Below are 13,416 nucleotides of genomic sequence, written 5' to 3'. Positions count from 1 at the left end.
TTAACACCAAAAGTAATAAAATCTTTGGCTTGAATATATAATATTGCAGTTAATAATATGTAATCTGCAAGCATAAGCAATGCATATTTTGAATACATAATTATATTCATACAGGGGTATGAACAAGGGTGTATACATGATTGACAGTCAATACTGAAGTAGTTGAGTAATGAGTAATATAACATCACTATTATTCATGGTATCACCAATAACCATAATTAGTCATCATGAAACTGTTTCGGAGGACCAAGTCTAAATCAAGTGTAAACCATTATCATTGTTATTTTATTAAGAATTGTTATTACCGTAAATTACTCACTTAAAAACACACTTTCTGTCAGATCGATAACACTGTCTGACATGACACCTGTCAGCTGGTTTCAGAGAGAAGCCTCTCCCTACAAGCTGATTGGTAAACCTGTGTGCCTTCCTCTGATGGCTTGTAGGATTCACCTGTTCTTAATTAAGTAGTGATTTGAACCTGACATTTTTTGGTCTTCAAACACTGGCTGATATGTTTTGTTAAGACTGAGCTATACAGTAAGTATTATGTTTATCAATTCATCTGAATTGTATTTAGTTAAAAAGTTAAAAATAGATTAGCCAATTTGGCCTTGTCAGCTGGTAAGTAGATGCAACCTTGATACACCTTGGCTTGACTGACGAATCTGATTTGAGCTCCATATGTCTGTTTTCTTGTTTAGAGATGACAACACTCATTGATTTAACGGGTGAAGGCACAGTCCTTGTGCATGCCGATGCAATGGAGTCTACATGCAATGAACTACATGCATATACTTCCCCTCGAGGCAGGCCCTCAGAACTCTCTGAAATATCCTCAATTGTGTCCCCTCAGGTACTCTCACTTTTGCCACGAAAGTGTGTGTGTGTGTGTGTGTGTGTGTGTGTGTGTGTGTGTGTGTGTGTGTGTGTGTGTGTGTGTGTGTGTGTGTGTGTGTGTGTGTGTGTGTGTGTGTGTGTGTGGGTGTGTAAAGTTGGTATTTATATTGTATCACCAGGCGCCTCCTAAACAAATGTTTAAACTGGATTGTATTTGTATGATTAAGGATTAATGTTTTATAAATTACGATCTGAGGATTCTTTCAAAGTAGTATGGAAATAGAGGACTTCTAGTTCACAATGAGGTATTGCAATCGCAAATTGAATAATGTTAAGATAACCCATAGGACAACTTTGTGCCATAGTAAACAATCCCTTCGGCAGCCACGATATGGGGAGCCTCTAACTCCACATAATACTGTAATGGCCCATTGATGCAATGTGATGAATTTAACTCATTGCAAGTTAATTAATTTAAACTAACTTTTTCCATTGTGAACCACAATTTTAACTGACCGCTACCCTGATGTGAGGTGATAACTGACATGATATGGACCCTGACTGGACATTATTATCTCTTGGTTTAGAGCAAAGTGTTGGATACCAGTGTGCAGCAACTGAGGGTCTACCTGCGTGTGAGGCCCTTCTCTAAGGTGGAGCTCTCCAACAATGAGGACCAGGTATGACTGACTGGGTTTGTACTTGAAGCCTAAAAGACAGCTCCAAAGACATTTATTTGATGAAATTGTGAAAATGTGGGGGAGAAATGTAACCTGTCTCCAGTGAAACCTACGGCCATTGGTACCTCCCATACTGAGAGGTGGTTGGGTAGTGAGTTGGGCTACAACAGTTCATGTAAGTTGTGCTTAGTGAGATTGAATTCAGCAGAGGCATGTTACGATTTCACTCTTAGCGAGCTACCATGACTACAAAAAGTTTGTTGGACAACATAAGATATGGATGACTGGTATATTGCAATGCCCGTTTAGTGTCGTCTTTTATGAATCAGAATTTCTGAAGTTTCAAACTATTTACAGGATGTCATGATCTATCTGTTAACACACCGTTTTCTCTCCAGGGCTGTGTGGTGCTTGAGGATGCCCAGACTGTATTGCTGCATGCTCCCAAGGGCTCTGCCACACTGAAGAGCAGTGAGAAGGGCATTGGCCAGGCACTTCATAAATTCTCCTTCTCTCAGGTGCGGTTAAATATCAATGTACAACTTTACACCAGGTTGTTTTTCATGTGTGATGGAGGTGGTTGATAGCTTTTCAGTTCAGTGTGACATTTTGGTGCTGTAGGTTGAATATGGAGTGCTATAGATGCACGCAATACAAATGCATGCAATAAAAATGTAATGTGTCTCTATGAAATTTATTCTACAGGTTTTATGATTGTTCAAGATGTTTTAAACCTTTGTTTTGAAAGTCTTGTTGTCATTGCTCCTAGATATTTGGGCCTGAATCAAAGAATGCAGATTTCTTTGACGGCACCATCAAAAGCCAAGTGCAGGCTTATCTGGAGGGGGAGAATGCTCTGGTCTTTAGCTATGGTGTGACTAATGCAGGCAAAACTCACACAATACAAGGCAAGCACACTGGGAACCATTATTCATTAGTTTCTAAGTTAATATGCCAGTACCTCTGCAATTTGGGGCTTCTTCTTAAATCTGGTATGTTGCAGGATCACAGAAAGACCCTGGGATTCTGCCTCAGGCGTTGGATTTAATTTTCCAGCATATCAAAGGGAGGCAGTATGAGGGCATGGATTTGAAGCCCTACCTCAACAATGATGCCCAATATCTTGACCCTGTGCAGGTCAAACAGGAGAGAAATGCCAAAGGAGCCATATTTGCTCAATTCAAAGAGGTGAACATGAAGTTTTTCCCTACTGTTTCTGTTTCTGGGATAATGGGAGCAGCAAAACATATTCTATTAAATGTTATTACTGTGGGAGCAAGTTTGGTAGTCAAATATAAACATTTGAGTGTTCCAGTGCTACACGTTTGTTTGTGTGTCTCCAAAACAATGAGTGTCATTGCTAACTGGCTGTGCACACTTTGCGACAGAGGCTGGAAATGGGTAATTCTCAGGGCAAGTCAGAGACATCTGGAGATATGTGCGATTTGACTGTTGGGCGACGCGACCAGAATAGGAACCAGCTCTATATTATGCAATTCTTTGAGGTGACATCTGCAAATACCACTCGGGAGTGAATGCCACTCTAGCTAGCTGTTGGGTTAGCTTATACCCAAATTGTGTTGCTTAGAAGGATCTTCATGTGGCGACTGATCGATATCTCGAGATAATTCTTGCTTTGTATGTGAACAACAACCCCCTCCCCCCCCCCACACACACAGGAGAACGAACACCTGAGAGATAGTGGAGGTTCATCCGACACAGCTACATCCTCTCCCATAAGCCTCTCCTTCTCAGTCTCCTACGATCACACAGGTACGTCACACAGGTGTGTCATTGTGTGTGTGATCTCACGGGTGCTATAGAATGGAGAACAGAAGAATCTATTTAATGTTTCCTGGGAAGGGGTCTCTAACTCCAGGAAGAACTGCTGGGTGTGCTGGCTTTTGTTCCAGCTCAGCACTAATGCACCAATTTCAATTAATTGTGGTCCAGATTGAAGTCTTGTTTAGTTGATTATTGCTTTATTCCCGCGGGCCCTGCACACCACGTCGTTTTCAAGGATTGATCCCAGTTATCAGGATTGGAATTTCAGAACCCTAGTTTGTAGGTCATCAATGATATTTCATTCCAGTTTCACTGAACAGACAGACCTTTCAGTAGCTATATATGTGACCTCTCTGTCCAATCCCCCAAGTCAGTGAACGGGTACTCTGTAAATGTAGGAGTGGACGTGAAGTTTTTCATTGCAGAGCTGCAATATTAAGAAACGATACAGATCCGTGTTCATCTACCGGAATAATACGGTCCTTCAACACTCTGCTACACAATATCATTACTGTTGTGATGCTTGTAAATGATCTGCAGGTCATTTAGTGGATAGATATTTACTCAAAGTAATCTTTTATTTATTATTGTTTAATTTAAATTGCTAAAACAGTCTATGGCATTGAAATAAACCTAGGAATGCACATTTTGGTTATTTTTGCTTTCGACTACCAGAGGTGGTGGTGTGTATGGGCCTTTTTGTTTCTGTAAACTGGTGTTAACTGGTATACCATCTGTGGGTCCCTGATTTCCCCATCTCATTTAGTTGAGTCGACAGATGCGTCTGCTGAGCGGGGCGGTTGCCAGTTTGCTCTGTGGGTGTCATTCTACGAGATCTACAACGAAAGTGTGTATGACCTTCTGCAGCTCCCAACTAGCTCAAAGTCCAAGAGACGCACTGCACTCAGAGTGTGTGAGGACAGTACAGGCAACTCCTATGTCAGAGGTGTGTGAGTGAAAGGTTTGATTGCACGACTTCTGCATAAATGGCAATGTATACTTTCAGTTTAATTCAGTGTTTGCTGAAAAACATATTCGGTACAATCACTATTGCACTGAAATGAGCACTTGCATGCACACTGTTAAATGTACTAGCTGCATGCCAATGTGTAGTCTAATGCTCACTATATTTAGCAATCTTGAAAGATGAGATATTTGACTTTTTTCCTCTTTTTTTTAAGTCATGTATTTCTTCTTTCAGATCTAAAGTCGATCAATATCCAGAACCCCGAGGAGGCATGCAAAATTATCCGAATTGGAAATAAAAACCGAAGTGCTGCATCAACTAAGATGAACCAATCATCAAGCAGGAGGCAAATACTTTTTCTACTGTCTTTATGATAAAGCCGCCATACTCTAGTTTTACTCTTAAAGGCACCATCCACAGTTGTGAATTAGCTGATCCACCATTCAGGGTAAACAACGTGAAAAGAAAATACTGGGAAACACGCCTCAAAAGTTTAGGTTTATTGCTAATATAAATTAGTGAGAGCAGTGTATAGCGTTACAGTACCTGAGTGCAGTATACATTTTCCTTGCTACTACATTCCGAACGGCTTATAAACAAGTGGTGCAGATTGTCTTTGCTGCTGTGTCAAACATTACTATGACTTTACCTCTGAACTAATTGTCTAAGGGCAGTCATTTAATGAAAATGTCTGTTACTGTTACAAGCAGCAACACAATGCTTTTTGCATTGTAAACAAAGTGGTGGGCCAGCCAATTTGCAACTGGATGGTAACTTTAATGAGGATGTATAAACAAAGTAAATTAAGTATAAAGGCATCTCTAATTTCCCTACAGCCACAGCATATTTACTATCAAGTTACTAAAAATTGATGGTACCCAGGTTCAAAAGATGTCGGAGTGAGTACACATCAGTTCATTCCCCCACAAACATAATTTCTTGTGTCAACTTGAACTATGGTGCTGTATGTACTGCTACTTGCTCAAGAGACCATTTGTAAAAAATTACAATAATAATAATAATAATAAAATAAAATAAAAAGATATGCCGCTTATTTTTGTAAGATTTATACTTTGAATCCCCAAAAAGCATGTTTTTGTATTTCCCCCTAGGCTTTCTCTTTGTGACCTGGCAGGCTCAGAGAGATGCAACAAAACAAAGACATTTGGAGAGAGGCTCAAGGAGGCAGGGAACATCAACACCTCTCTGCTCATCCTGGGGAAATGCATCACTGCCCTGCGAAACAACCAGGGTGACAGGTATAAATACCACTGCAAAAGATCATGACCGAACAACGGTAGAAGGCACTACCGCTAGCTACTAACGGTGTTGAAGTGGTAAATTCACTCAAGTTGAAATACCCTCAATCGTGCCATCAAATTGATGGCTATGCAAGGAAACAGTTACTGTTTTGCAGTAGCGTGACTTCCTGTTACAATAGTACAAACCACAAAAAAATAATATATTTCAGGATTCTTTCAAAGTGAAATCATTTTTTATTTTATTTTTTTATTTAAGGCTTTATGGCAACCATAGTGAAGGTAAACATCTGAAGACGGGCTCATTCATCTGTTCAGTATCTGGTACTTACAGAAACCCTTCAATAGGCTAGGTGCACGATCTCCACTACTTCCTGAAAGGCACCTTGCATGAACATATCCTGTCTCATCTATTGGTTTAATAGGCTAGGTGCACGATCTCACTACTTCCTGAAAGGCAACTGGTATGAACATATCCTGTCTCACTCTATTGGTTTAATTGATTAATCAGTTGTGCGGTAAACCGTTGGAACACACAGTGCACAGCTGATTAATCAATTAAACCAATAGAGTGAGACAGGATATGTTCATGCCAGGTGCCTTTCAGGAAGTAGTGGAGATCGTGCACCTAGCCTATTAAGGCTGGCCCTTATGTTTCGGATTTGTGAAGCCGTTTTGGATATATATATATTTGTGATGAATACTCATTGATTCTTGAATAATACTTATAGATGCCTCATGAGCTTTATGTTTGAGTTTTTTAATTACAGAATGTGGCTTTTGTAAAAACTAACTTTTAATTTGCTTTAATGCCACAATCCACTATTGCTAAAAAGTGACCCCGGTATTGGCACTCCAGCAGCGGCCACTAACGTTGTCCCCTTCCCTTCCCCTCCCCGCTTGTCAGGATGAAGAACAGCTACATCCCCTTTAGGGAGAGCAAACTAACCCGTCTCTTCCAGTCAGTTTTCTGTGGAAAGGGAAGAGCCTCCATGATTGTTAACATTAACCAGTGTGCGTCCACTTATGATGAAACTCTCCACGTCATGAAGTTCTCCGCTGTTGCCAAGCAGGTTTGTCACTCACTCCATATCAACCGTGGTTGTGTGGCTAATAAAGGCTCTCTATCGAACACAATAGCAGGGTTGGTCAGTTTGATTTGAAAGCGTCTCTTTTTCTGTTTGAAATTTCCGATTTAAATTTTTTGAAAATAAATGCCCTATTTGCAGACATTGAATTTAAATTCAACTGACAAGTTAAGCCCTGCATGAGCTGTTAAAGGGGCAATCTGGGATTCAAACAAACACTTTTTTGTAAACAGCAACGGTGGCCCTTGATACATGTAAACTCTCAATTTTACTTCTGCAACTTGAGGTGACACCAAATGATCTTTGCACATGGTTTCAGCACTCGCACCAGTGTTTAGCGGAAGAAAATTAGAGCTCAGAGTGTGCACTTTGAGGAGGAATCTTGGGAATTGGAACACAGCTCCTAACCTTTTGTTGCCTCTAGGTGGTCCAGGTCATTCCAACCAAATCTCTGGAGGCTTTGGCCCCTAGGCTAGTTGGACGGGATGGCAAACCTCTGCTGATGAACGTGATTGCTACCCAGGCTCTGGAGGACTACCTGTCTGAAGAGGAGCTGCTGGATGAGGAGGACGAGGCAGATATGTCCATTCTGCCCCAGGAGGTACTGTACCACTGCCTTCTGTTATTAATTAATTTATCTAACATGACTTTATGCAGTGAAATTGGTTCAGAAAGACCCATTTGAAAGTAATGTTGGCATACGCACCTCACTCTTAGGTTAGGCGAGTCACCAGACATGAAAAGAACAAAACCTGCACTAACGCTCCTTTTACAATGTTTATTGTGACGTGACAAACAGACGTGGTAAAAGAAACATCTGTGTGCAGGCCTTTTTGTTATTTTGTATAAAATCTTGATTTGAGCCAAAGAATGCAACTGACATTGGTTGGCTCAATTGCACGCCATGTACACAGTCAAAGAATTTCCTTGAGATCTGAATGTCTAAGATAACTTGTCTCAGGTGTTGCCAAACCCTTTGAATGAAGTCCTCCGTTTACTAGGAGCTCCTGAATGTGATTGAGAACCTCAGGACAAAGCTCCTGGATGAGCGGCGGAAAAATCTGGTCCAGGAGATTGAGATCCGCAAGGAGATGGGAGACGCCATGTTGCAGCAACTCATCGAGAGTGACGAAATCAACAAGTGAGTGTGCAATTAAGCATTTTGATACTTTGTTAAAGCACGGTATTATTATTATTCCCTGGAATTTGATGCACTCACACAAACACCTGTGTTTCAAGGTTAGGGTTGGTTTTTTCATGGGCATAATACAAGATAAAGGTGACAATAGTATAGGTACGACAAGATGAGGTAGAAATCAGAGGCCAGACTAATTGTAATGAATGGAATGAGGAATGGTATCAAACATACATTCGGTTTCAAACATGTGTTTTGATACCATTCCCTATTCCATTACATGCATTACAATAAGCCCATCCTCCGATCTCTACCTCCACCAGCCTCCCCTGACCTGTACATTCTCTTCCAACTGATGTGTGAATGTTTTCAAAGCTGTCAGGTGGTAAAACTAAAGGAGAGCTACGAGGAGAAGTTGGAGAACACGTTTGACATGTACAAGGACGCACTCAAGGCGCATGCCTACCAGTGTGCTTTGGAGCAGGTGGAGGATGACTATGTGCCACTTGATGAGTTCATCGCTGAGCAGGAGAAAGTGGAGGTACTGTATACACTCTGTAGACCCGTTCAACCAAATTCCTGGATCCACATCTATTTTGGGAAACACCACAATTCATCGGCCCTCCATTTATTAAATGAGTCGCACTCAAATCTGATTGTTAATTGTGAACCCATGTTAATTTCCATGCTCAGTTTGGGATTTATCCATTTCAACGTGATTGTATGGTGTGTTCAAATGTCACATCAACTCTGAGATGAGCATATGCTTATTTTTTTGGTCCATAATTTTAGCTAAATATTTATAGCCAGCAATGGGTTATGAGAGTGTGAAAAACTCAAGAATAGTTAGTCCACAGACATGATTAGCAAGTTTCACAGAATCTGTTTTTTCTGTGCTTTGTGTATATAGGCCTATCTTGCCATCTACTGGACATGGTAATGTTGCATTTTGTTTAGCCAAAAACGCATGAAGAAAGGTAGCAAAGACAACAAATGACAGCTTACATGTCCCTTGGTAAATGTGTTCACTTATCTGCATAACTTGTAATGCATTGACTAAATTCAACATCTCACAACAACTCATTAAATACTATTACTAACCTGTATTTAAGATGGAAATTATATACATCTTCACCTTATTTTATTGGTTATAGTGCTGTCAACTTCTAAATCCACCCTGAATCCAACCCTCTAGTGGGATCAAGATTATCCTGATTTCCTGCATTAAAACTATCCTGATCATGCATCAAGTTTTCTAATACGCAAAAACAGCATTCAATCTTGATTAAAGGTCCGATTGGATTACCAAATCCGAATCCCTATCTGAATGATCAGAATCAAAATATTATTTGTCATGTCCTTAAAAGTGTACTTTAGTAAAATAGTAGAATCGTATGCCAAGCATTTGGAAATGGCTTTCAGGTGCATGTCGCCATCTACTGGTGCCAATACATTTGGCACAATCACTTTACCCCTTAATTAAGTAGGGAAAGTCATAACATTCTGGGTAACAGTTTTGGAATTGGGGGAAGTAAAACATTTGAATGTGCTCATATATTTTACAAATAAGACCTACTTTTCTCTGACTATAGTTATCCCTGCAATATCTAATATTAATATATAAAAATATTACACTTAATCCCTGCCAAACAACAAACTAACAATGTAAACATTTGACAGGTATTTAATTTAGGGGAGTTTAGGGGACTCTCTTGTTCGTTCACTCACTTGACATTTGCTACAGTGGCTTTTCCAATGACAGACCAGTCTTACTCTGACAATAATTGACTTACATTTTGCAATTGCTCTTTAAATAGTACTTTGAAACTACTTAAAACATCTATAAAATAGTAAATTTAAGTTAACACATTTATACTTCAGTATACTATGGGGGTGGGGCTAGAGAAACGTAACAACACTCAAATATAGATGGAAGCAAGGTTTGACAGTGAGACAGAAGGCTGTTGAGCCAAAACTTTGAGGTGAATAAATGTCGCAGCAATCAGAACGACTTTCATTAAGTTGTCCATGAGATGGGTTTAAAAATATTAAAGCTGTAGATTGCTGGTTTACAGAGTAAAACAATGTTATTGAGGTTAGTGTTCTAGAATCAATGGGTATATTAATTGATTTGAAACTATTGTAGATTTTCCCCTTAAAAACCGCATAGACAATCAAATTCTCATGGATATGTCATCCTGGTCAAATCCTGGTCAAACCTTTGTGAGGACTAGTGTTCACTAGTGTGCACACTGCAAATGTGAAACTGCGCCTGTAAAATATCACCCAATTTGATTCCTTGAACAGTGTCTTCTGACTACGTGTCTCCTGATTACGGCTAGATCGGCTAAATGTTTGCGCAAGTGCATTGTTTGTGTGTCTGTTTTCCCCCAAAGGGATGTTACAGTTGCAAGTATTTTTGAAAATCTTGCCCACAACCCTTTTTCCTTTTAGGAACTGAAACACAAGCTGTTGGTCATGGAAAACAAGTTGGCAGGTCCTGGAGAGGGTCGATTTACAGTTCCAACCCAAGACAATTCAGTTCAGACGGAAGTCTCTCAGCTGTCTGTGCAGGATGGGTTAGCAGGTCAGCGCACCCCATCTTTTTACATGAGTACAGTACATCAGTTAGCCATGGAAAACTCATCAATACTCAAGTGTCAGCATGTAGTTATAAAAAGAATAATGCCATTGTAACTACTGTTTTCACAGATGCAGAGAGATGCAAACTTCTTTCTAAGGAAAAATGTGCAGTGGAGAAACTCTGCGAGGAGAAACAAAAGGTGAGAGACCAGGGGCCTCATTTATAGAAAGTACTTTGGATCAAATGTGATCTTACCTGTGTCGTAGGTAGAAAACCACGTCAAAGTAGTGATTCATAAAATGTCAACGTGAGTCAATTTGACCGTGGAAACGATCGTAGCTCTACGTCAGGTATTGACTTGACGTACGCACATTACCTACTGGTTAAGCAGAGTTATTACAGGCATGTGAGCCGCACTCGAACAGCCGAGAAAATTAGTTAAATTAAACTGATGATCAGGTATATTTGGTATTTTATAAATAATGCTTTCGTCCGTTTAGAAAAATGTGCTTACGTGCAAGTCAAAGATGACATTCAAGTACTTTTTTATATAAATGAGGCCCCAGATAGCCTTACATCCATCCTGCATGTCTTGGAGTCAAGTGTGCAAACATTTAGGTTTTGTTTTGGCTATGGCTTTTGGTTACAGATACAGATGTGTTGAAATTACCATAGGCTAAAAGTACTCAAAATAACTTATTTGTGAAATGTCATTGGATCACTTAAGACAAAAGTAATTGTAAAGGATGACGGCAGGCTTAAATTTGCTGAACCAACTAGTGCTACAGCCTACAACTTTGCTTGCTGTCAAACCACAAAGTGAAACAAGGAGGCTTATAATTTCACTGGCAGTGGCAAACCTGGTTGACTTAAACCGTAAACACACTAAATATTTATCATTGGCTAACCTTGTCCTCAGGCTATTGTGCACAGTGCAGATAAGCCTGGAATATCAACAACTCAAAGTTGATTAGTGCGATTGGCCTTAGAATTCTATAGGAGTGACCTTGCAGTAGTAAGTAAGCACATTATTGAATTTTAGCAAATCAAACTACTGCAAGGCGTGGCTCCAAATGGAGGGGGAACCCGGAAAACTATACTAGCTAGCTACAGACCACGGCTATTTCAAGCCTCATCTTCTAATTATTGAATCTTTTTTTAACAAAAAGTGTTATTAACAAAAAACAACTCTGCATGTGTTTTTGTTTCCCACTTCAATCCAGTTGATTATTCATATGGAAAAAAGGTTGGCAGAGCTAAATGACACACTTGAGGAGGCTGGAGAAAGCTTTCATGTGAAATCTGCGGAAATAGAAGCGCTGCAAAAGAAATCTTCAGACCAGGTAATACAGATACTTAATTGTCAATTAACCACTGTTGCAACCACCAATGTGTTGTTGACCAACATACACTTGACAATCAAGAGCTCAGTGGTTTACCGGTGAATTGTTTTCATTCATGATTTGAAGGGCTATAGCTTAAGTAAATGTTGAATTCATTATGTGTTTCCTAATTAGAGTGCTGCATCATTATCAGTGAAAGACCCTTAATGACTAAAATCCACAAACCTCTAAACAACCCTGGCAGCGGCACCATTCCTGGCATGTTGTCTTGCTCGTGCTGTTGGAATTTATTACCAGAAGAGTTCCCCCGAGAATTTGGCACTTTTGCGCTCATACTTTACGAAATGGGCACAGACCAGAGACAAGTTCTGGCTCTAATACATTTTCTTGGAGAGTTACAAGCAATTTTGGCACACATTCCACTTAGCCCCTCATAGGGCAAGATGAAATTAGTACCATCTATCAATTCTTTTAGTGGCTTGTTTTCTTTCTGTATTGAGTCTTGGCCTGAGTGGCATCTGTCTTGTCCCCAGGCACATGCTCTAGATCAAAAGGAGAGAGAACTGACCTCATTGAGGGAGGAGCTGGCTAAGCTTACCCCGAAGACCCCAGTCAATAAACCCAAACGGGGACTGTTGGCCAACATCAAGGAATCTGTGACATCCCCACGTACTGGTGCCATCTGCAGGACACTGAGGAAATCAGTCAGGAAATGAATAATTGAAAAAGAAGCCTTTTAAAGTAGAGGCTGCTCTGGTCTTTCCAGATTTTAAAATGCATTTTTTTCTAGCTGTAAGTGTTGTATTTATATGTGGCTTATGTTGAATAAAATCCAGTAGAGAATAACTGAAATGTTGATTTCATTGGAGGTGTATGTAGAGGATATTTACTGTTTGGGGGATTTCTATCTGGTGCCCTTAAAGTTGGGTCAGAAAGACCTTTTCTATTTGTGATTGATGTGAGTTTTTAAATGAATGATATAGCCATTGACTCTTGAAAATGTTAACTTTATAAATACCTCATGAGCTTCGTTCAACTGTATCATCCCATCAGAACCCAAACGAAAGCTTGTTTAAATAAAAAAATAAAATGTTGGGGGGGGCAAAAGACCCAATTCCCCCATACTTGGTGCCTATGAACATAGACATCATAAAAGACAATGCCCCCCCTCCATTCCTAGACAAATTGTCTCAATTATTAAGAGTCTTTATTCTGACAATAAGCCACCATGTAAAATGTTCAATGCCTATTGGGGTATATCACCAAAAATGAACTTTATGTTGTCCATGGCATGTTGGGTGTTGGATGAGCCGTGAACTGCATTCTCCAAGATGCTCTTGGCAAACTGTGCACGCAAAGAGTTGGGTTTGACTCTCTTGGCTTCCCCCGGATCTGTAGGGCCCATCATTTCCCTCCATTCTGCGACAGCGTTTTCTTTGCTCAAGATCATCATTACAGATGGACCTCTACAAAATACAAATACATATTTCTGCAAGTTATAGGACTTGTTACCTATTGCAGTCAGTGGTGCTACAACTTGGACTGTGATCAGGCAGATCATATGATGCCAATGGCGACATGTTAAAATACAGGCATTAAGATCTGGCAGGAAACTGCAATGTAGTTGACCTAGAACCTGAGCATACAGTATACATACTAAACAACAAACTCAAATGATTGTGAGTCCTGAGTTTCAAAAAACTAAATTGAACTCACTGTGACATGTAGTCAACCA

At 40.0% G+C, this 13,416-nt stretch overlaps 1 protein-coding gene across 1 annotated transcript; it reads left to right on the top strand.

Moving 5' to 3' along the window:
- Positions 1–360: 360 nt before the first annotated feature.
- On the top strand, positions 361–12,397 carry LOC308168903 (kinesin-like protein KIF20A; the record flags this gene model as incomplete). Its single annotated transcript, XM_080543545.1, has 18 exons — positions 361–412; positions 857–879; positions 1,428–1,520; positions 1,919–2,038; positions 2,290–2,428; positions 2,524–2,708; positions 3,200–3,308; positions 4,084–4,251; positions 4,507–4,618; positions 5,109–5,171; positions 5,385–5,531; positions 6,439–6,604; positions 7,044–7,220; positions 7,621–7,760; positions 8,130–8,295; positions 10,209–10,341; positions 10,467–10,537; positions 12,215–12,397. 18 exons carry the CDS (start codon positions 361–363, stop codon positions 12,395–12,397), a joined length of 2,247 nt encoding a protein of 748 aa, XP_080399671.1.
- Positions 12,398–13,416: the final 1,019 nt, after the last annotated feature.

The sequence above is a fragment of the Nansenia antarctica genome (genome assembly GCF_963989245.1).
Source record: "Nansenia antarctica genome assembly, chromosome: 12".
NCBI lineage: Eukaryota > Metazoa > Chordata > Actinopteri > Argentiniformes > Microstomatidae > Nansenia > Nansenia antarctica.
This window is presented reverse-complemented; position numbering and strand designations above follow the sequence as displayed.